This window comes from Poeciliopsis prolifica, unplaced genomic scaffold (assembly GCF_027474105.1).
Source record: "Poeciliopsis prolifica strain line A6 unplaced genomic scaffold, Auburn_PproV2 SCAFFOLD008, whole genome shotgun sequence".
Taxonomy (NCBI): Eukaryota; Metazoa; Chordata; class Actinopteri; order Cyprinodontiformes; family Poeciliidae; genus Poeciliopsis; species Poeciliopsis prolifica.
Window position 1 is genome coordinate 2,611,288 of NW_026562383.1, and position 23,960 is coordinate 2,635,247.

The following is a 23,960-nucleotide window of genomic DNA, read 5'->3' on the forward strand; positions in this document are numbered from 1 at the left end:
TTAACATCTGACGTCGACAGGTGCTGTCGCCCATCAAGGCGAATAATACTTTATACTATACAAAAATGTACATTCAATCGAGCTCAAGCTATGAATTGGCAATTGCAGCGTGATATCTGAGTTAGTGTTAAACATTTGTCAGAGTTTTCATTTCATTTTGCCTACATTTTATTTGTCTTCACAGAGGGCAGCCTAGGAAGAGGCTGAGCTGTTAAAACACTGTAAAACAGAAGAAGAAGAAGAAGAAGAGTCACCGGGCTGCTATTTAACAGGTTTCGTGGAATTGTTCATTTTGCGGAAATAGCAGCCCTGTAATAAATAAACACTAATAACAGTAGAACTCAGGAGGATTGATGCGAGAGTTGGACTTGATGCAAGGTGACGCCAGCAGTGTTGGCGCTCCGACAAAAACAACAAAGACTCTCCCAGTTCTTGGATCCTGACATTGAGCAGCTAACCCCTCCCGACTGTCTCGTTTAAAAAAATAAGCACTTTTTTTCTACTTCCTGTCTGTCTCTTTTTTTTTTTCGCCGGTGAACCCCTTTGAGCGTGTTTCAGGTCAGGCGGTGCAGTTTGGGTTTGGTTCTGAAGTCGCTCCAGCCTGCTTGCCACGCATCCCTCTCACACTTCCGGTTAGCCTCTCTCTCTCTCTCTCTCTCTCACAGACACACACACCCTTTGATGATTGCATTAACACTGGAAAGGCCCACAGTACAGACACACACATACATTTCAAAACCAGTTCACAGTCTCGCTTTCTAGCGTGCTAACACACCTACACACACGCGAGCCGCGCGCTCACACATACACACACAGAAGCACTGTACTTTGTGGTCAAGCTGGTGGCTAAAGACAGTTTCTTTCTTTTAAATTTCACATATACTAATTATATTAAGTTGTACAAGGAGATGCTTTGTTTCTGCCCTGTGTGAAGCAGGGCAGACGCACTTCAAGCGGAGGTGACGTTGGGCTGCGGTTGTTGGCCAGCATCGAGCTGAGTCTGGGGCTGCTGAGTCTGGGGCTGCTGAGGCTGGAGCTGCTGGGGTTTCGGATGGAGCTGCTGGAGGCCGGGGGGGGAGGTGGACCCAGGGGCCGCGGCGGTGGCAGCGGCGGCCGGGCCGGCGCCAGTCTGAGCCGTTAGCTGAGATAGCTGCTCGCTGTTAGCTAGAGATTTGAGCACGGCGTTCTCCCGCTCCAGCACAGAGTTCCTCTCAAACAGCTCCTTGATCTGCTCCTTTAAAACCTCCACCTCCTCACGCACTGCATACATCAGATGGCTTTTCACCAGGTCCTGCGCAGACACACGGACAGGAGCAGGTTGGTCAACAGGCCAATAATTTAATACAAAATCTGAAACTTCATTGAATCATATATTCAATTATTTGTTCATTTTAGCAATTGACAGCTAATGTCAACCCAAAATTCTGTTTCTTTAAGAAATGGAGTGCTACTAAAAATAAAAAAAATAAAAAAAAAAGTAATTTGTTTTGCTAGGAAAAATGTTGCTGAGCATTTTGTTTTTGGACAAAATAATAATAAAAAAAATAAACATTTCTAGTAACAAAGACAAAAATGGAAGACTGTGTTCATGTTTTGAATCATGAACACAGGTGTGGTTGTGTTATATTGGACATTTCTGATGACTGTTTATTTCATTTAAATACCCTATTCATTTTATTGTTATGACGGTTTTAAAGCAAAAACTACATTTTTAGAAACTTCCATGTGGCGTCACAATGGACACAATCATGAGGAGCGATGCAGAGTCAGTAGTGCAGCAGGTAATTATTGAAGTCCGACAAAAAGCATATAAGGAAAAAGTTGACAGGAAGGAAGACGTGGAGAAAAAGATGGCAAAAAAAAAATCCAAAGATTTACTCTCTCATAAATCTAAATAAGTTAGAAGTTTCACTTTCTGCAACGAATTATAGAAATAAATTAAAATGCTGATGAGTTTAGTTAGAGGACAAATAACTGATGAGCTTACCATTGCCTGCTCAATCTTATTGTCAATGGCAACAATGTTGGTTCCAGAGGCACTGAAAGAAAAAACAAAGAAGAAATTAAATTAACGTTAGCTTCCCTGCAGAAGTTGGTCATTTATCCTGAAACGACAACACCCAATACAAGAGATAGATCTAGAGACAGTGTAGATAACACCAGAAAGAGCATATTTAAAGGAAAAAGTTATTTCATAACAGAGTAAAAAGGGTAAATATCTTTATAACACATAATCAGTGTTAACCTTTCATAATAAAATCAGAAACTCCAAAGAGATTTTCTGGGCACTGCCATGCCCTGGCCTCTAGAGGCAGCGCTGATCACATAAAGGACAAAAACACAGAAGTGAAGAAAATGGAGAAGACAAACTTGGTTATAATGGCACAATACTTTATGGGAGGAACACTTGATATTTCCGGAAATATTTTATGATAAAAAGGAAGGAGAATTTTGATTTATTTAAACTCGTATCATTTCACAATTATGAACTACTTCTGTTGGTTTGTCACATAAAACACTGAAGTGTGTGGGTAAGTCAGACAAAATATGAGTCCTTTCTGAAAAACACTGACGTATGAGCAAAACTACTTTTCTCCACTAGAGAGCGACAGAGAGCTTCATGTCCAGCTGCACCAGTCACACTTGAACAACTGTCCCCCACTGCAGCAGCAATCATAAACTGTTGTCCACAAACTCACGAGTTTTAAAAAGACACAATATTTTTGATGACCTGAATCTCAATCCCAGCATGCCTTGCAGCACAGTCCCCGTCCTGTCAGCCCCTGAACCCTACCCTCGACCCCCTACTGGGGACAAGATGTCCTGTTCCTCCGCAGTCCGTCCGGCTGGTGTGCGCGAGGCGGGCGGAAGCGTTCGGCTGATTGTTATCAGTGGGATGTGCTGGGGAGGAATACTTCCCATACCTCTGCTGCCATGACGCCTCGTCACTCATTTTATTCTCTCCTTCCCTCTGATTCGTTCCTAAGATACAACTGAGCTACATGGCCCGTCCGGCCACCTGGCCTCACGCCGCTCCTGAACGCCCGCTACGAGAGATCCACTCTGCGACACGCCCATCGCTGCCAGACAGAAATTTATTCTTAATCCCCCCACCCAACCACCACCATGAGGGCGAACCGTTTCATAACCCAAAGCTGCGAGAAATGTGTGTTTAATTTAGGCACAGTGAAGCTCTCCTAAACTTTTCCTCCCTAATGGAATTTATTTTCCTCCTCTCAGTCTATGAAATAAAGAGCTGATGGACTCTGGGTTCCACCCTTGTTGCCTCAGTGGCTTTTGACAGTACAGAAAACCAAAAACACACTCTATACACCCTACTGCTCCAGCGTGTTTGGGTTCACTCCAGCCCACTATTTGCCTACTTCTGAAAACGGCATGACTTGATTTGTAATTTGAAGAGACAATGGCACAAACAAGCCACACAAAATTTCTCTTATGCCTCTCTAATAAGATCTGATCAGCACTTAATTTGCTTCTTCAAACATTCTCGTGTTTGTTCATCTAGGTACCCTAAATCATTCACAGATAACCCAAAATGCAACAGATCTTCTGCTGTGGATCCTCCTCCCAGAACTCCCAATGATCTCACTTCTACAGAGAAAAAAAAAAAGAGAGAAAGAAAGAAGCAGTCTTCCCTGGAGCTTTTCCTGCAGAACTCCTGTAATCACATCAGGGACTAGAAGACGAGGAAAATTGGAAACACCAGTGCGTGCTGTCAGTGGGACTTGTGCCAGTGACGGATCTGTAACTATGGTGACCGGAAAACATCGATAACATAACAACCGTTCCTATGGAGCGGTAGAAGATTTGTGGGCTCAGATTCTTGTTAAACCCTGAAGGTTTGGGTTGATGCTCGCAACTTTAGCTGTGGATGCAGTAGTTGCACTGAAAGCAGAGAAACAAAATCCCAGCAGTGCCATATTAGGACACCATCTGGTAATCAAAGAACTTCCAAGAAATACTGGAAGCTCTTTCAGGTAAGCAGGAGGAGAGGCTTCTGGAAACCACACAACGAGTGGCTCAAGAAATTTCTTTATGCTTTTGGGGGCAATTAGAACAGAAATCCATCTGTCCTCAACGCCGTCCCCTCAAAAGGAGACTGTGTCGGTACTACAGTGTGTAAAGTTGAGCCTCTGAAGCTAATGGGCTGGGCTGAAATGAAACAGAATGCTAATGCGAGTTTCAGCTTACTCTTGATTGTGCAACAGATACTTCTGTAAACCTCTACATCAACAAGGCTGACATTTACAAGCTCTGCATACGGGTGTCCATACAGCACTGGCAGTTAAACAGGAATGCCTATAAAAGTCCACTAGAGACAGCAAAGTATAGACGGGTGAGAGCCATCAAACTGTTGTCATTTGTGACAGATCCGCCGAAGTGTTGAAGAGCAGCGGGGTTCCCGCTGCGGCGAAGCGCTTTACAGTCAGCCTTCCAGGGTGATGAGACGAGAGCAGGCGAGATCCTGACGGCGTTAAAACGTCACCTGGTCAACGGAGACGCAACAGAGTATATTCACAGCCCTGTAACGTTTTTCCCTACATTGCGAATGTATCAGTGGCTGCATTTCCATTGCAAATGAGCGCAAATATTTGAACATATTCTGCCTTTGCCATTTTTCCATTCAATAAGAAATTAAAACTCACACTGAATAAGCTTGTTCACACATTGAGTCACTAAAATCATGGCAGCGGCAGATATAAACAGTGACATGAGAAATGATTCGCCCATGGTAGTACTGCTCATCTTCCATCAGTCATCATCATCTTCATCAGGTGTTGAACAATCTTCTTATACTTGGGAACGGCTACGTGTTCTGTGTATTAGAGAAATTGCTCTTTGCGATTTTTTTATTCTAGCTGTGGATTTCTACATGTTTGACTGACGCACAACTTCTTCTGAACTGTGCATCTTCTGACCGCACACGATCTGAAAACCCCCAAAACAAACCACTATCCTGCTACTTTCCGTTTAGTCTGTCGTTTTCGCCAGCAGTAACATCCGGTTTTGATCGTGAGACTCGCATGATGCAAATAGATCTATTTCAATATGGCAGACAGCGATATGAAGAGAAGCAGCAAAAGCAAATGAGATGGATTAGTTGTGCTTGCCAAAAACTGCTGCAACAAATAATTATTCTATCAATTATTTTGATGATTAATCAACTTATTGAATAAAGAAAAGGGCACATGGTGCAGATTTTCTATTACTGTATTCAATATTTTTATACAATATTAGAAATGCTTTAAGGGTTACAAATGAACAATTCAATTCTTTTTTAAAAATAAAATATTCTATTGCCTCAAATGAAGTAACATAACATTGTTTTAGTGAATCTAAGGAGTTTTGGGTAAAACATGGTGGTTTTCACCTTAAAAGCAATATTTTTTGTACAGTTTTGGCTGAATTGCTGCTCGGAGTATGTTGTTTTTTCAACAAATGGCCTTTACTAGGCTGGACAGTCTAGCAATCAATTAATCATTAACTGAACTTGTTAATCACGGTTAATCGTTTCAGCCATATTTGTATCAGTGTGAACATATTACTGTAAACCATCTCTGCTTTTTGCATATGGAGTTGTTAGCACGTTAGCATGTCCTGACAGTCAGGAGACTGTCATACAGCAACAGTCTTCAGTCAGAGACCTCTCGAGACCTGTTGCAGGACTGACTGCTACTGGACATTCTTCTTTCCCAAAGATTTATAGTATGAACAACAGTTTGAAGATACTTAGATGACAAGTGTTACAAAAATAATTTTCCCTTTGGAATAAATGCATGAAATTCAAATTCAATATAGTGTGGGTGTTTTTCTCAATTCAGTCAACAGACAACTTCCACTGGTCGTGCTAAACGCGTTCTTTCATAAGCATGCACCATGAGTCGTCAGTGAACATAAAGAGGAAGTACAAAAATTGCAACCGAGCAAGCTTCAAAGCATAATTTGGATGGCAATGTCATGCAAATGAATCGAGTTGTAAAACCAAGGAAGGTCACACATTACGTTCCTATTTAGAGCTTCGTCTCAGCAAACAAGGCATAAGGAAATCAAATGACAGGGAGCGGATGGGTTTGTGGTGAGAACCCAAGACTGAGCGAAAAAACATAGGAAGTAGTTGCCTGTTCATAAATCATTTACTGAAACTTTTTCTGTTTTAGATCAGTTTGTTTGGAATTTAAAGGAAAAGATCTGCATCATCAGAGCTGGTTGTGTCCTTGTAAAAGATCAGGTAAAACTCACAGTACCTGTTTTCAAGTTGCAGATGCGAGTTTGCCAAGTTATTTTCTTTCTATCAACAAGTAACAAAACACAATCGGCCAAAATGACATATTATTAAAGGGACAATTACTTGTCATCACTCTGCCCATTCCTGCATGTTTCTCATAAGAACCTACAGTCACACTCTTTACAACTACCTTCCTACGAATCAGTTTGCCTGAAGTCAACTCAGCACTTCTATTTGCCACAAAGCACTTCAGAGAGCATCTACTGACATTTATGGAACAAATGGGACTCTAAGACAAACAGCACACCACCACTGTGAACATGCATGACGGATCTAAAAAGATCAGTCCTGCAGCTATGAGGAGTTAGAAGAGAAACGGGGGAAAAACTAACATTGTATAAAAAGAGTTAAAATTTTCTGTTACAGCAACTACATTTCCTAACAAGAACTCAAAATTGATCTTCGTATCAGAAATGTTTCCTGTTTCGTTAGCTTCCTGAGAGTTAAACCTTGCCAAAAGGTCTAAACATAACCATTAAAAAAACGTCTTAAAAACATAGTGAACGAGCCAAAGAATGTTGTTTCTAATGAAATCACAAAATGTGTGAAGAGCTTCTATAAATGAATCAGTTTTCTAAAGTTGGATTCAGCAGATAACTCCGTTCTTTCCTAAAGCCCAAATCTTTCCGTCTTGGAGTGAGAAATGTTGGGCGCCTTTTGGTTATCCCGCAGTTAGTGCTCCACTTTGTCTAAAACAAATAAAATCAGAAACTAGAGTTAGACATGTCCAATGAGCTGTATGCTAATATGACATGCTGAGGCAGTTTAAAATGTCTTCTATAAACATTTTGTATCTGAACTCCTTTTAACTGCGGACCTGTGTGAAACCTACTCCTCTACTTCACATGCATTGTTTTTTCATTGCCTCTGGTTCTAGAATAAATTATGAATATTCAATCATCAGAAGGCTTACCAAGTATCTTTTAATAAATAAATTGGTTTATTACCAAACAAAAGAAAGTAAGAGCTATTTTTCTATCAAATATACAATTTGAAATGACACTTCATGTTGTTTCAATCTGTGTATTTGAAATAAATGTCAAATATGCAGCTATACTGCATATAACTGTACATACAACATAGTTATATATATTGTATTTTAGCTATTTATTTTGTTGACATTTTACTATTTACACACTTTTAGAATCTTAAATTAATGTGCAAGAACCCTTTAATTTCCATTTGGGAACATTAGAATAGTTTTTAATTTGAAACAACAACAAAAAAAACTATAGAAGACTACGTTGGTGTAATACATTAATATAATACACATGACATTTTCCTGTCTGCAAAATAAAGTTAGTTGTTTTTTGTAAGTTCCTGTATTTGCTGACTTTCAGTTATGTTAAGAGAAATAACTGAAAGTTTAAGCATGTTAAAGGTCAGTTCATTCAGTTTTTGATTTACCCAGAAGATAAAGTATTTAGTTGTTTACAGTTCATAAAATTGAAGTTGGCTGGTGCAAAAAGTCTGATCGATGTCTTAGTCTCTAATAAGCATAAAAAATAATAAAAAACACTGACTATGTAGTTCAATTCTGATGGAAAGAGTGGCTCACCACAAACCTAAACAAAGAAAAAAAACCCTGCTGGGTAGAATATCCATCATGTTAAAAATGGCTCCATTAGAAAGGTTAAATCTTTGTTCTTTGGGATTTCACTGAACCCGTTCCATGAGTTCATCTTGTTACGTTGGACACGGAACCCAAACAAGCCCGAGCAAAAAAAATACTTTAAAAAATGGACAATTATGGGTCAACAACACAAGGGGTCATCAACACTCAGATCTACAAAACACATCGTTAGTTATCCCCAGCTTCCATGGAAACGCAAGCAGATTCGGGCGATTGGCGTCTCCACAACACCGACCGCTCAGAGAAGCAGAGGAAAAGCTAAACGCTCGTAACGCTAGCATCGTCTCATGGCTTTGTTCTGGTTCAATTAGAACAGACCTCACTGATCCGCTTCACGCGAAAGCTGCAGCCATTAAAAGGGAGACGTGTATTGATTGTTTTTTTGAAGGGTACAGTTCCTCAGTTGGCTGCTGATGGTGTGTCAGCTGTATATTCCTCTTAAAGCAGTTTCATTTCCTGTCACTCACTTATGCTTTTAGCTGTTTCTTTTCCATTCTTGTAAATGTCATCACAGAAAAGTTGAGTTCCTTTAAAGAGGGGCCCCTCGCTATTGCCCTCCCACACTGTGAGCTGGACAGTTTCTTAAGATTCAAACAGCAATCAAGGGACAGAAGAACAGATTTCTGTTCTGACTGCAACAGAGCGGTCTTGAAAACATTAAGACAGCATATAACGGACTTTAAACCTTGTTTAGAACTACAACTTCATGGTGCTACAAGTACCACACAGATCTGACCATCAACTTAACACTAAAGTGAGGAAATTAGTGTTTGAGCAGTTGTTGCAGCAGTGATTCTTCTTGGTAATAATAATTTAAAAAAAAACACTGACCAGCTTTTGCAGATTGAGCAGCCAAGTTCTTTACATAGGTTGTAACTCCGTCAACTTATTTCTTCTTTTGACTTTAGCGTTATCTTCTGGAAAAAATGAGCAAACGGGAATATTCTGGTTTCATAGTGTATGCAGTGACCGTACACAAAGACCCTGTGTGGGTTGGAAGTTTATGAAAAGCAAAATTCATGTATCGCCACCGGTTGAAGAATTTAACCTGGATATGTCCAAGCATTTAGATTGCCTACTACGATAAGACTTCCACCAATTTCGCCAACTCTTTTTGTGTGGCAGTCGGGGTAGCATGCTCCACATGTTCTCCACACATTGACCTTGTGGTCCAACCGCTGCAGGCCGAATCCGATTTATCACAGAATGCGACTTTCTTCTTCAAATTTTACTGCACATGCTGCCAACATCAATGCAAACGGTCCTGATGGTAAACAGTAGTTATGACAAATCCTGGCAAACCTTAGAGACCGCAGACTATGTCGGCTTGTCTGAGTAGAGAACTGATAGCCAATGGCCTGGTGAACCTGCAAAAAACTACCTTCAGTTCTCAATTGTTACAGAGTGAAGACACTGTCTTTTTGTGGTGTTGTCTTTTTGGACAATCACTTAGCAGTCTTCTATAAGTAATTTGGCATCAATATGGACATTGTCCACTATGAGGTTCCAGTAAATGTGGGGAGCACTGGAGCTACTACAAACATCAACCATGAAGGGAGGAAAAAAATGTACAGGACATTTCCTCAATTTTTATGACTTGTATTAAACTCAACAAGTGCTTTAAATGCAGTTTGCTGAATCCAAACTGACTGGTTGGCAGACAGGCCCGCATATATTCTCAACTTCTTCCTAATAAAAGCAGTCTAACATAGTCACTCTCCATATTTGGTTCTTTTTAGTTGGATAGGCGAAGACAGCAGATCCATTTTGTCTCCAAGCAAACTACAAACTTCTCTTCCAGCTCCAGAACCAAGACAAGCTGTCTTCCTGGGTCTAACTTTCTGATATAACTATAAAGCTGAACATGTTTCTTCACAAGAACAAAACAAGCCAAGCAGCTTCTCGTTCTGTTTGGTGGCAAACGTCAACCCTTGCTTGAGCCCACGGTCATTACAAACCTTTTCAGGCTCAGTTTGATTCAACACAAACGTTTTTTGGAACCTTGAAACTGCAAGTGCAGGGGCTGGAAATGTATTCATACCATTATTTTACACATTTTGTCATGCTACAACTAGAAACCTAAACATACCACTAATGACACTTTGTGAAGGTAAGCAAAGAGGTAATTCAGAACATGCAAGAACTAACTGGTGAACAAAAGTCCGAACGTGCGTGATCAAATCTGATTTCTAACGCTGTTGTTCCTCATAGTTTTGTTAAGCAACATTAGAGAACAAATAGCTTTAAGGCTATTTGTTCAAGGCTGTTTCTGGTCAGATGCTGATCAATATACCAAATGCTATGTTTATCCAAGAACTCACACCACACATCGCCATGGTGAAACATGGTGGCAGCAGGATCATGATGCGTGGATTCGTTTTTAATCAGCAGGAACAGGGAAGGTCAAGCTAGTTGCAATTGCTGAGCCGATCTGAACTACATGAAAGCGTATCTATGTGTTGGAACGACTCAGACGTCTCAGACTCCAGACGTCAATCTAAAACGGCACTGACTGCACTTTTCTGCCTGATCTTTCTGAAGCCTGATTTGTAGATACTGTGATTTTTTTTTTTTTTGTCTGGAAAGTTTCTAAACATGGAGAAAAAGTTGTTAGCAGTAGAGTGACTATTGCTAAATGTTCAGATGGGACCTGGTGAGTCTGATTTTCAGACTTTTACGTTGCTGAATAAGATCGGCTAACTCATGTATCGGCCAATTGCTGAGCTCCCAAATTTAAAAAAATCGGTGCACCCCTACTTAAATCCAGTTGAGCATCTGTGCTAATCTCAGTTTGAGATATTCAAAAGAAAGGGGCATAAAATTCAGAAATATACCCCTAACTCACATTTAAGGGTTTTTTAAGACTATTATAAATACGATTTAGGACCCATCATGAAAGAAATGAACAAAATATATTTTTGTATCCGTCAAGGGGCCAGAACTGTGAAATTGCTCGGGTCTGTTTTGTGGCTCTTGGCAGCAGCTTTGTGCTTCTCACACTGAGAGTGGCTGTAAAGTCTTAAACCCCACAATGACAAGTTTTCTCTTTTTTTCCCCAATACAGAAAGGACCTAGCATCGCTACGGGTTGGCAACAGCAGTGAGTCAGTGGCGAAGATGAACTCTGATAAATTTACACTTACAGATGTAAAAAAAAAAAAAAAAAAAAAGCTAGTTATCATAAACAGCTAGTTACCGGTAGCCTGAATCACCTTGAGTCACACTGCGCAGTGAGTGAAACGTCCCACAAGATAAAAGATACATAAGGCTAAATAGTCTTAAGACATGTGATTAACATGTTTAAAACCCACTTATGTTTTCTTGAATGAATTGAAGACATTTTAAGGTTTTAGACAAATACATTTCAAACTTAATGATATAGAAAATGGAAAATATATATACACACTACTTTTCAGATTTTATATGCAGAATTTGGAGACATCTCCATTTTTACGTGCTACTTTTGACAGAGAATCCCAACAAAACATATTTCAAGAGGAATTACTTTTTTTTTGTGAGGCCCACTAAGGATCTCTTACTGCTGCTCAAAGTGCCTCCAGGTGTTTAAAAGATGAATAGAAAGCAGTGAAATCCCCCCCATAAGGACTGGCTGAACTGGTTTTTAATCCGATTATCTGTCCAACAGTTTGAGTTGGCCTCTCTGGACTCTGCATACTTTTGTTCATCTTTGAAACTCAAGAGGAGAACAATTATCCTGGTGGATAGCTCTATAAGAAATGTTAGCAGAGCTCAAGAAAGCAACGCCTCATCATCTCTTAAGCGACAAAGGTGTTATATGATGTCACAGGAAGCTCAGGAGAATGTCTGCAGGGGGTTAACAGGGCGAGACAGATCTCATTGAGACAGCTGGCGGCCAGCGCCGCGTCCGCTGCCAAGCTTTGTTTCCAAACTCAATCCATGCACGTGTCAAAAAGCAAAGCTCACTGCTGCTGAACACTGCACGCGCTTTGTTACAGTCTGGCAGGCCGGCCCAGTCCAATCCAGCTCGGTACTGTACCTATCGCTGTGAGCCTTTGAGTCTCTTAATCTGCTTCCAGACTGGAAGGCCTGGTAGAAAGCCGTGGAGGGGTTCCTGTGTCAACCACATCCGAGGAAGAGAAGAGAAACAGTGAAGAGAAAGAGAGAAAACAGTGAAAACACACCGAACTGGAAATACTTTTACCAACTTTGAATCCCATTACAAGACTTTAATGTTGCTGTGGTAACCGTGTGATATCGTCAGTGTGACGCTAAGGGCGATCAGAAAATGTGACGTTAAAGTGCAATGTAGCAGGAAGGGGTGCTGAACTTTATGGGCCTCCTTCCTCCAGCCGGTTCACTGGAGTCTCACAAGCTACTTGGGGAAAAAAAAAAAGGATCATTTTCACATGTTAACTTCTTAATGTGAAAATGTTAAGAATTTGAAACAAGACCGCTTTCAAATTTTGGAGATGGAAACATTTTGGTATGAAAAATATTTGTACGATCAGATATCCTGCACTTTTTAAACCAGACACTGAGAATAAAATCAGACATGACAAAAATGCCAGGATGTTTATAACTGAACGAACAAGGAACGATTCTTTGGACATCTGGTTTAGATTTTTAACTTGAGATGAATCGCCGGCTGGTGTCCAAAACTGGTTGATATTTAGAGTGACTGGCTCAACGGAAACCCTTTTTCTGAGCTTCGATCCAGAACCGAATGGCATTCTGGGGGATGCAGGCAGGGAAAATCCTAACGACCAGCGAAGGTTGATGACATCAACTAACTCAGTCCCTCTCCGGGTACCTAGCAACAACCTGTCGCGTAACACGCACAGCAGCAGTTACACGTCTTGCCACCGAACCCTGTGGCAAAAAAAATATCACTGAATCACGTCATAATCAAAATTAGCTCAATAAAAAATAGTTAATAAATAGTAATAAACTTACATGAAATGTTTATGAGACGTTTCTTCAGCCACATTGTTCTGTCCTACTTTTTAATTATTTTATCTTAAATTAGTAAATGTCCCCGTACTGTACAGAGACACTCCACTCTTTTCTTAAAAACTATGTTTGCATCAGAAACATAGTTTCATTGAAGAAATATTCAAAATGCAGTTATTTTATTTTATTTTTTAGCAAAACTAAACGCGTCTAAAAGCCGTATTGACACGAGAGGCAGAAATCGGAAACAAATTCCCGCTCAGCGCATTCTTACATTTACTTTTAGTTTGTTACAAGGACACTGTGTTCCATAGCGAGGGATGGATTTTGGGGGTGGGGAAGAAAACCCCCCCACTACTGCCCTCTTGACCTCCCAGGCACTCATTTTACACACACACACACACACACACACACACACACACACACACACACACACACACACACACACACACACACACACACACACACAGAGCCTGCTCGTCTTTAACAAAACTAACTGGTCCCGTCCCACCTTCGCACGTGTGCGCAACACACACACAGACACTGTGGAGTTGATCTACAGCATGTGTGTGAATATTACAGCAGCCAAGGCTCTTTCCTAGAAACCTCTGGCACAAACTGCCTCTGTCACATTACCTCATGACTAAACACTCTCGCTCTCTGCTACAGCTCTGCTTAAAATCACTTTGCGGGCATTGGAGCAAAAGAGAGAGAAAAAAAGAGAAAAAACCTGCGCACATCCACACGTGTGGCGGACGTACACCTCCAGAGAGAACTCCCCTCCTCCGCAGCCGAAACTTAAGAGCTCTGTACGTCTCTGCTGTCGGCCCAAATCCACCAAATCAGATGACTCAAAGTCCTCCTCAAGAACCCGAGTCATCGTTCTGCTGTTTTTGAAGCAGCGAGCGCTCGCCTCTCAATGCTGCTCTTTGTGAGTCTGAAACACAACATGTCAATATCATGTATGAAAGCCGCTCTTTGTGAAAAGCCTGCGTCGAACGGTGCCAAAATATGAAATCCAAGACCTAGAACCATAAATGAGAAGGATGGAAGGAGGAAAACCAAAAGAGAAATGAAGAAAAAGACGAAGCACATTGGCAGATATCTACAGCACATAAAGACTGTTTTTCCCTCCGTTCTTTCAGTTTAGAGCTCATGGTTCAAAGCAGATAAAACCCATATTGGAGGAAGAATGATCTGAAAAATTGGTTTAAAAAAAATGCCCAAAAGCAAGTCAAAGACCTAGCAACAAATCAATATAATTGTTTTTTGGCAAACGTTTGAAGGTTGACGTCATCCAATCACAACATGATCCTTCCCTTTCACTCTTCAGCGAATCATAATGACTCGCTTCTAACTAGGACTGTGGCAATAAGCAATAAACCAGTTCATCACAATAAATTAAAACGTGTGCAACAATTTCCATTAACATGATTTAGCGATTGTTTGGTCTGCCTACCAAAGCTAGATGGTAAAAGTTTTCAGTGTGGAACAATATTTGTATTTGTGGAGCTAGTCACAGTCATACAGTTAAAGCTCTTAAATCCATGCTGCCAACTCCTACTGAAGGGCAATCTTTATTAATTATTTGATTACTTTACTTCCCAAACATCAACTTTACTGAGAATCCAACTTATCTAGCGCACACAACAACACACCCCAGTTAAACCTTGAACCGAGTGGCCGGGGCGTGGAGGTGATGACTGAAGCCGAGTCGGCGGACCTTCATACCAGCCGGATCGGTCCGACCAGAACAACACATCTTTCTTTTATGAAACGGCTCAGAGGATCCACAGAGCATGTCAAATCCTCCTTGTTTACACAGAGAGCGTTCACACACACACACACACACTAACCTCTCTGTGAGGTAACTCCAGATAAATGTGCCCACCAAACGTCATATGATGCGAGCGGAGGGCCTCGGAGTTGGAAGCGGGGGGCGAGCTGAGGAATATCAAGTGAATAGAAGGTGGAGGGCTGAAAACAGGATGTAGCAGGGAGGAGTGGAGGCCACGGAGGGAAACACACACTTGCACACGCTGCCCTGGTGTCACTGCGACACCCACACGTCCACAGCAACACCGAGACCAGGAACAGGAACTGCTAGCATCCCCCAGCTCAGAGCTGTGGACACAGCTAGCCCAGTGCTAAAGATGATATCAGAATCTCTGACAGAACTGCTGAAAAAAATTCTAGATTGGCTGTTGTGACAATATGCCCCATCTAGAAGGGCAAATCTATTCAGTCTAATTCTATGCTTTCTATTCTAATTGCTCTTTCTGAATCATTTCAAAGAAAGTTTGTTGCAGTTTATATTTTATGGCACTCCATTTATTGTTTTTTTTGTCAGTTTCGGTTTCTTTAATTCAGTAAATGTATGTCTGTGTTTTCAAAAAAGAAAAAAGTTTTAAGTTAATTCAGTACCATTTTTCTGTATCGGATTGACATCGGCCAGTTTTAAACTTCAGGCAACTTTTTCTTTTATTTTTACAAATTTATGCTGATTTCTCTATAAAGGATATAAATATATACAAATTATTCTGCCATTAGTAACCATTCCATTACCAGTAAGGCCACTATTTTTAATTTCAGCGTTAGATGAAAACATGCTCACAGTTCACCACTGAAATCAGCCAATCAGCCATCAGACTATTTCAGAGAGTGAAATAGTCTCTGATACCAGATGAGCACAAGATTGTCATCCAGCAATTTTCACTAGCAGCAGCAGCAGCAGCAAAGCCTCTGATTGATCACCATCACCCAAACGTTCCCCGAACACATCGCAGAGAAACAACGCGTCGTAACGAGACAACAAGTTGGCCGACACACCCCCCGTTATCAGGAGAATAGGGGCACAGTGGAAAGAGCACTGCTGCAGACATGATACGCGCTGGCTGCCATAAGAGCCCCTTCCTCTTATCAGCATGGAGACGAGACCCCCTACTAGCTGAACATGTGTCTGAACACAAGCCTGGTTACAGAACCAGGAGGCCTGCTGCTGGTCCCGGCGTAATAATAATAACAGCCGGTGTTAAATATCAGATGCATATCAAAGCTGATTTGGACAAAGCGTTGATGACCTGGTTTCGTCATCCATCGTTATCCAAAGCATATTTCTCTCTGCCACAGCCTCGACCTCCTCAGACTGCGGAGGAGAAACAGGAAGTACAAACCAGTTCCATAGCATTTCAATATAAACAAACTTTAAACAAATTGACACAAGGAAGAAAGAACACAAACTGCTTTAAGTCACGAGGCCTTCAAAATCTTCCTGTCGTATCAAAGCAGCAGTGGATAGAGTTTTCTGTGAAACTGTCCCTCCTCCACTTGCTGCTGCACATTGTGTAGCATGAAATGCTGCACTTTTTCTTAGCAAGAAAGATAAATATGGTTGTTTTTACACACAGCAAGGGGATGGGCATTTTGTACCATCGTTCGTCATTTATTGTGAGAAATTTCTTATCAGAATTTTTATTTACTTTTGTCTTGATAAACATTTACTTTCCAAACAGAAATTAAATGTTGTTGTAGCTCATTACTTTAAAAAATCCTCAAAGAATGACTTTAATGTGGGACTTCAACATTTTAATTCACATTAGTTAAAAATACTGTGGTCTTTTTTTTTGCTGTTTTTTTAAGGGTACGTATTTAACGGTGCTGTGGAATTTAAACGTACATGTCATCTGAACTACTGTTTCGCTGCGCTGTCCAAGCGCAATTGAATGCAGCACAGAAAGCTGTGCTGAGTTCCCAACTCTCCCCTCCCTCTTGTGTTCGGATGAAAGAGAGCAGAGGATGAAAACTAAAAAGAGCAGCTGAACATGTGTCAGTGTTGCTATGCCAACACGCTTTTAATCCAGAAAGTTTTCTTTCTTGCCCTTTTTGGTCTTTCACGCAGCATTCGCACTGATGGGAAACGTCACAGGTGTGCAAAATGCGACGGAGAAGTTGAACACTTCTGAATATGAAGCTGCATGGCAGAAAACCAGCTGAGTGCGATACAGAAATGGGGAACTTTTTCTTCCCATTACAGCTGTATCGGTAGAGGATGGAGCGGACAGCTGCAGATTTAGTAGAACTTGGACGTTTTAAATCGATCTACATCTGGATCTGTGTGGCGGGATGAACCAGAGCATGGAAACTATACCAGAACACTTCAGTTTACACCGACATCAGGCAGAACTCACTCTGCCTGTCGGTCATAATCCAAATTGTTCGCAGTACTACTTGTGGATTTTAAAGTGTTCGGAATTGACAAACTTAATTTTATGGGTTAAATACTCCCAATCAAACGGAAGAGCTTCTGATAAATGATATAAATTTTGATCATGAACTGCCACTAGTTAAACTAAAATATGCAACAAATTTTCATAGATTTGTATTTGAGGAGTTGATAAATGTACAAGATATAATATCCCGAGATATAATTATTCTTAAAAATTAGCAACATTTTCAATTCAAAAACTTATTTTGTGGCTAAATTATTAAAGAAACACACATATGAGCTCCAAAACAAAAATATTTATCATTTTTTTTATTTGTTATTCAGGTTATTCCACCACTAGATTGGTGCAAAATGCTCATTCAGTCATTTAGCGCTGAAGGATTTCAGGAAATCCTGATTATTAACTTTAGAAATGTGAGTAGTGACATTTGCATCTGAAGCTGCTGCTATATGTTAAGCATTGAGATGCTATTTTAGACTTTAATATCTTTACTGACAGGCTAATTGATTTTAGCACAACAACAATCTTTTCCAGAGTCCCATCAGATGGTTATTTGCAACAGAAATGATTCCTCCGTGGACCAAGAGAAACAGCTCAGTCTTTACGAATGTTGCTTGTGCGTCAGATTTACGGGTGTACCAGAAACACTCGAATACAAAGTTTCCGGTCAAAACTTTTGTATGTACATAAAAAAAAAAATGTTAACGTAATTAATTGCATTAAACTTTTTTACTTGTTTAGAAATCAATGACAAATTAATTGAAATCAACTCATTATTGATCTGCCCCTAATCAGAATGCTTTCCCAGAAAATTACCATATACATTTGCTTAGTATAATAAAACAAAATTAAATCAATGATTTACATAGGAGTTTTGGAACTGTAGTCAATTGTGTAATTTAGAATCAGTAGGAATAATTGTTGCTTCTTTGTTTCAAATATCAATTAATTGAGGCATATATGTTTTGCTTTCTTATACCATCGTATAAGGTTAATTTAGTAGGAATTATATCGATCACCAATGGAAACTGGTTAACTCACATGACACCACATGAGAATAAATAATTGACTTAAAAGAGAAAAAAAAGACTTATTAGACTTTGAAATTAGTTCCAAGCTCAGTAAACTACCCACATCAATGTGAAGCACAATAAAACTGTTGCTGCCAGGACCCTACAGACTGCACTTCCTGCCTGTTCTAGATTCTGGCACCTCTGTGTGACTGTAAATGGAAACAACTGAGAGATTTCAGGCACTGTATCATTTCCGCCTTTGTGTGCCATCTACTAGCTGAGAACTGAGAGATTACTTCAGGAAGGAGAGTGCCCTTGTATCTGGAGACATTAAAAGCCAGCGGCATCCAGAAGCGTTTGCTGCCGGAAGTCTTTACCTTGACATAAGTTATAAAAGTAAGAAAAAAAAACAAACAAAACAAGGGTCTCTGGTTCTTAACCGTTTATGTTTAAAAGCACTAAAAAGCTCAGGTAAAAGTGCAAACCGTGCAGTCACGAGTGTGGCAACACAAACTCAAACACTCTTTGTTTGTTTATATTCCAAAGTATTTTTTCTGAGCAGGAACTGGCTTATTAAAAGGTCAGGCATGCAGCTCATTTACAGGGAGTCCGCGATTAGCCCAAGGCTACCGGAACAGTGAGCTAAGTCACGGCAACGAGGGCTAAGTTTTCTTTTTTTTAAGCTGTGCCTTAAAAGCCATCAGAATACACACATCCCGGGGTCTGTTAGGAAACAGAAGAAGTGGCTTTGGTCAGGTTCAATTTGTGAAGTCTGTTAGCTTTTTTTCTGTTATAAACACGCATGCATTACTGTGGCAACACTCACTGCAAACCTCAAGATAAGAGATCGCCTGTGTCAGAGCAGCATGTCCGGACCAATAAATTGTTAGGGGGACGAAAAGAAAAAGTGACACCGGCGCGCACTGAGCAAGAAAAGTGAAACTATTCTCTACAACAGGAAGTGCTCACGTTGTCTAAAACAGGCTGCTTACTCCACAACTTGTTCCAGATTAATACTTCAAACTGGGGTTTCGTCTCGAAAAAGGTCTCGCGTATTCAAGTGAAATATCTTTTTTTGATGTAACACCTATTTTTGACAAATTTGATTAGAGCACCTGGGCACTCCTGCTTTGATCGTGTGGATAATCTGCACTCCACATTTCTGATAGTTTTTCCATTTTGCAGTTGTTACATTTTCCTTCCTACTAGTTTAGGAAGTTAAATGCTCATTTTAAAGATGCACCAATCAACAGACTAGAACCGGAACAAGACTATCTTTTCTCTATCAGCTTTGTGATCATCAACAACTAATCTATTTTGCCCCTTTTCATCAATTAGAGTTTATTGTTCGTCACCGTTTGCATATAAGAATAAAGCCAGCTCCAAAGCAATGTGAAAATAAATCAGTGGCGTCCAAACTTACTGGCATAAATCGGGAAGTTAAACGCACAAGATGTACCTCTTTTTATTTCACCTGCTCAATAATAAAGAAACAGTCAATTTTCTGCTGAAAGCAGACCACCAAATCATTGTAGATACCAAAAAACATTTAAAAAGTCATGCATTATTTATTTTGTATCAAACAGGCCTGCAGTTTTTAAATTTTTTGGCTTGATTTTTTTCTTACTGGGCTTCAAGTTTTGCTATTGAGAACCAAAAATCAATAGTTTTGGTTCTAGTTACTCCAAAACTAAGATGCATGCAAAAACTTCTCTAACAAATGAAAAGCTATTCTTATTTTTTTAGTGGTGAATGAAACGGTGTCTGCCTTGCACCAACCAGCGGTACTTGCAGGCCAGATTTGCTCCATTCTCGAATTGAGGTTAGGCCACCCAGAATCCTTCAGAGGGCCGCACCCCTGCATTAAACGCATCAGAACAAAAGACTACCACCATTTGTCCCTCTATAAAAGCATCAACTAACGTCATGTAGCGTTTCAAGGAACAGATGAGGGTAGGCTTGTAAATCTTTCATTTCTTGTTGGATTCAGAACATTAATATGCGTGAGGAAAACCGATTATCGGTACGAATCAGGGAGAAAAACCTAATCGGTGCGTCTGTTGTCAAATCAAACTTATGTGTGCGACGAGACTAGATGTCCTTTTCTGTTAAAAAAATAAATAAACGCATTACCCTTGCAACATTCAAACACACAACCATACACACACAGAGAGGCTCTGAGTTGTAAACAAGAGGTTTTCTATATTCAACAGCTTGTTCCTGGCATTGGCCTCAAGTGTTGATTCTCTATCTTTTTTTTTTTCTTTTGGCCCAAACTAGACTTCAACATTTTCTTCCTGATCTCTACTGCATTTCCCTCCCATCCATCTGATTTGAGGTGAAGGTAAACCAGGTCCTTCACCTGATGAGACAGATGAGCAACGAGTGCTTCCTGTGATCTGTGCAGTACATTTCTTTCCAACTTATGTTTCTGAACTGAGCTTCTAACGGGGAGACGCGCCACAGTCGACAATGATTCTGTCGGACTCAAAAAAACCTGCAAATACTTCACATGAGAAAACAAGAATGCGTTACCTGTCCTCCTCCCCATCGACAGGTAGGATTCCAAACAGGCTTGTGACAGTAGGAGTGGAGAGCTGCAGGGCCTCAGGCATGAAGGGTTTCCCGCCGTCCCTCCCAGACACAACCGGAGACTGTGCAATGGCCGCTCCCTCTGACTTCCTTCCGCTTGCCTCTACCTGTCCGAACCCGGTGGCAGGGAGGCCCTGCACCCCCAATAACCCCGGAGTCTTGGTGTGGGCTATCAAACCAGGAGGCAAGCTGGAAGTCGTCGCATTTGGCATGGTCGCACTGGAGGCACTGAGCACAGTGGCGGCGGTGGCGGCAGCGCTCGCAGGTGCACTGCAACCACCTCCGACTGCAGGCACGTTTTGCACACCGGTAACCACGGGGTGGCCCATGGGCTGAGGTTGTACGGCTGGGGCGTACTGAGTCACAGTCTGAAGCGGAAGCAAAACGGGCCCCCCGGGGACCCCAAACCCTACAGTCTGAGGCGCTGGTGGTCCTGAAGAGACAACCCCCACCACCGCTGGACCGACATCTCCAGCCTGACTCACTGCAGAAGCCGGAGCCGGGATGTGTCCACCGGTCACAGCAGAGAGGCTCGACACCGGAAGAGCCTGTGTTCCCCCGGGAAGTCCTGGAGGTATGGACGCATGCTGAGGCTGAGGGTAATACTCCGTCTGGTGCTGTGCCAGTCCTGACGTCTGGCTGGCGATCGGGTGGACTCCGGGAACTGGCTGTTGGGGCGCATAAGGAGGAGGCATCATTGGGGACTTCTGTATGAGAACTTCAGAGTGGGGCAGACCGTTCTGTCCGACGGGAAGCATGCTCTGAGCCGCGTGAGGCTGAAGACCCCCTATGGATGACTGAGAAGGAAGGGTTACGGGTTTCACGCTGGAGAAGGAAGTGTGTGTGGCCGAAGTACTGCCTGCATGCTGCTGGTTGCTGTAGTTCTGATGCAGAACTTGTGGCGGTAGCAAAGCGGGAGATCCTTCCGCCATGGACCCCAAGCCAGGCCCAGAGTGAGTAGCCGGGGACACTGTGGAACCTACTGAAGGTCCAAGCCCACTATCCCTCTCTGCAGCAGGGTCCAGGGTTACGCTGCCGTGCCTTATGCTGTCAGTCCCTGAGTCCTTCTCGTAGAACTCTGTACAAGTCCACCTGCCTCTCCGGAATGGTTCTCCGGTACCATGATCCAGTTTGATGACCCTGAAGCGTGATGAGCAGCTCACCGTGGAGGTTGCAGAGCTGGACCCTCCAGCAGGCTGGGAGGTATTGGCTGACACGCTGGGGCTGGCTGTAGCAGTTGGCTGAAGCTGGACCGCTCCAGGTGTCAGGGAAATACCCAGCTGGTTCTGACCGCCATGAACCGAACCGGAGCCGACAACCTTCCTCGGTTCGGTTGTGTTACCTCCCGGCCCAGGCGGCAGAGTGGCCTGAGGTGCGTTTGCTGGCGCCTCCGCCTCTCCGACGTTATTCAGAGCTTCGTCGGAGGAACTCCTCTCGCACGCGGGCTCGTACTCAGCTCGCGACACGTCGTATATTTCCGACGACATGTCCTCAGTTCGCGACTCGTCCGGGTCGTCTAGACTCTCGGTGTCGTCGGCGGCCCCCACGGCCGCCACCTGGGCCTGAGTCACGCTTGTGATCTGAAAGCAGCTCTTCTTCTTGGCCGGCATCTTCGACATGTTGTTCCGTCAGATTCCGGGTCCCGTATGGCTGTGTTTTTATTTGCTCCTCCCTTCAAAAAGAGGTGAGCTGGTGGAAGCTTTCCGTCTTATTTCCAACACTCGGGTCTGGTTTTCCTCTTCCTATTTAGCTGTAATCAAGATGAATCTGCGCCATCCTCTTCCTCTCTCGGTCTCCTGTTGCGTTTCATGAAGCTGAACTCCACACTCCGCGTCTCCTTGTCCAGCAGTACAAGGGGGTCCTGACACCGCCGAAAGCTGCTCGTACGACGACTGAATTTAAAGTCAGCCCGGACCGGCCTGCTGCTTCCCCGGCTGTCCACTCGTCGGCCGGCCGTTGTCGCAGAGTGTTGCCCAGCTGCAGGAGCTACTTTGAGCTAAGGAGGCCCCGCAGCCCTGAGCTGAGCTAGCTAACAATTCAAGCCAAGTGGCTGCCGCCGCACACTCCCCCTCTACGTCGGTACAAGTATACGAGACATCTTCACGAAAGCGCACTCAGCTACTTCACTGGCGTCAAGACGTCCGTCAAGAACACTTTACTTTGTTACTATCTATAGTGGAAGAGCGAACAGACCTCAAAATGTTCCGCTTGAAACAAGTGGTAATCTTAACAGCGCCGACAGCTCCCTCCCTCTCTCCTGACAAGATGGCTATGTTGTGTGGAGCCGCGCTGCATCGTGGGTAAGCAGCGAGCTCAGCGCAGGAGTGTTTACGTATGGCCAGTTTGTGAATCACTCCTCCTGCTGCTTTCAAGAACCGTCGGAAAAATTACTATTGTCGAATGACTAGTCAATTTACGTGCGCAGGGAAGGAGTGAATATGACTGAGATAATCTCAAGTACTTACTTTACTTTACTTTAAATATACGTTACACATGCACTGATTTGAAGCATTTATAGATCTATTATTGTAACTATCTAATGCATAAATACATTAGCATAAAATATGTGAATGTTTTCCTGTGCAGTGACACGCAGAGGTATTCACAACCCAGAACTTTTTCACATTCTGACACAAACATCATAATACCGTGTTCATATTTTCTGTAATAGACCCACACAACATGCCGCACATCGTTTTCCCCGTTATTTCCTTTTATTTCTTATTTTTATTTTTTGTTTCTTTTGTTTTTTACAGATGTTACAGTTGAAATGAGATATTTACATATATTTAATAAGAAGACATACTTTTTTGTTACTGAGTTAAAGTTAAAGTTAAATCAGACCCTTCTTCTCTTACTTTAGATTAGTTTCATCCATCCATCCATCCATCCATCCATCCATCCATCCATCCATCCAACCATCCATTTTCTTACACCCTTGTCCCTGGCAGGGTCAGGAGGGGTGCTGACATTTCGGGGAGACATTTTGGTGAGGTCACCCTGGACAGGTCGCCATTCAGCACATTTCAGCAATTCTAACTAATCTAAACCAAGATGTTTGATTTATCTTCAGACAGTGAGAAAAATTAGTGTGTCTTTTTATTTGATGTATGGAAATATTTGGGTTCAACTTAAAATCTGAAAAGTGTGGCATGCACATTTATGGTGGAATGATGTTACATCTTAGTTAACAGTGTTCTAGTTTAGAATAGTCGGAGAAGTTGAGATTCCAACATGGCTACATCATTGCCTTAATCA

At 42.0% G+C, this 23,960-nt stretch overlaps 1 protein-coding gene across 2 annotated transcripts; it reads right to left on the reverse strand.

Annotated features, from left to right (window-relative positions):
- Positions 1 to 475: 475 nt before the first annotated feature.
- On the reverse strand, positions 476 to 22,966 carry LOC129361878 (TSC22 domain family protein 2-like). 2 transcript variants are annotated; one of them, XM_055033065.1, is made up of 4 exons: positions 20,646 to 22,966; positions 11,958 to 12,032; positions 1,988 to 2,039; positions 476 to 1,291 (listed from the first exon to the last, which is right to left on the reverse strand). In XM_055033065.1, the coding sequence occupies exons 1-4, from the start codon at positions 22,319 to 22,321 to the stop codon at positions 950 to 952; spliced, it is 2,145 nt and encodes a 714-aa protein (XP_054889040.1). In that variant the 5' UTR covers positions 22,322 to 22,966; the 3' UTR covers positions 476 to 949. The 2 variants fall into 2 exon arrangements, with proteins under 2 accessions (XP_054889040.1, XP_054889041.1); XM_055033066.1 differs by lacking the exon at positions 11,958 to 12,032.
- Positions 22,967 to 23,960: the final 994 nt, after the last annotated feature.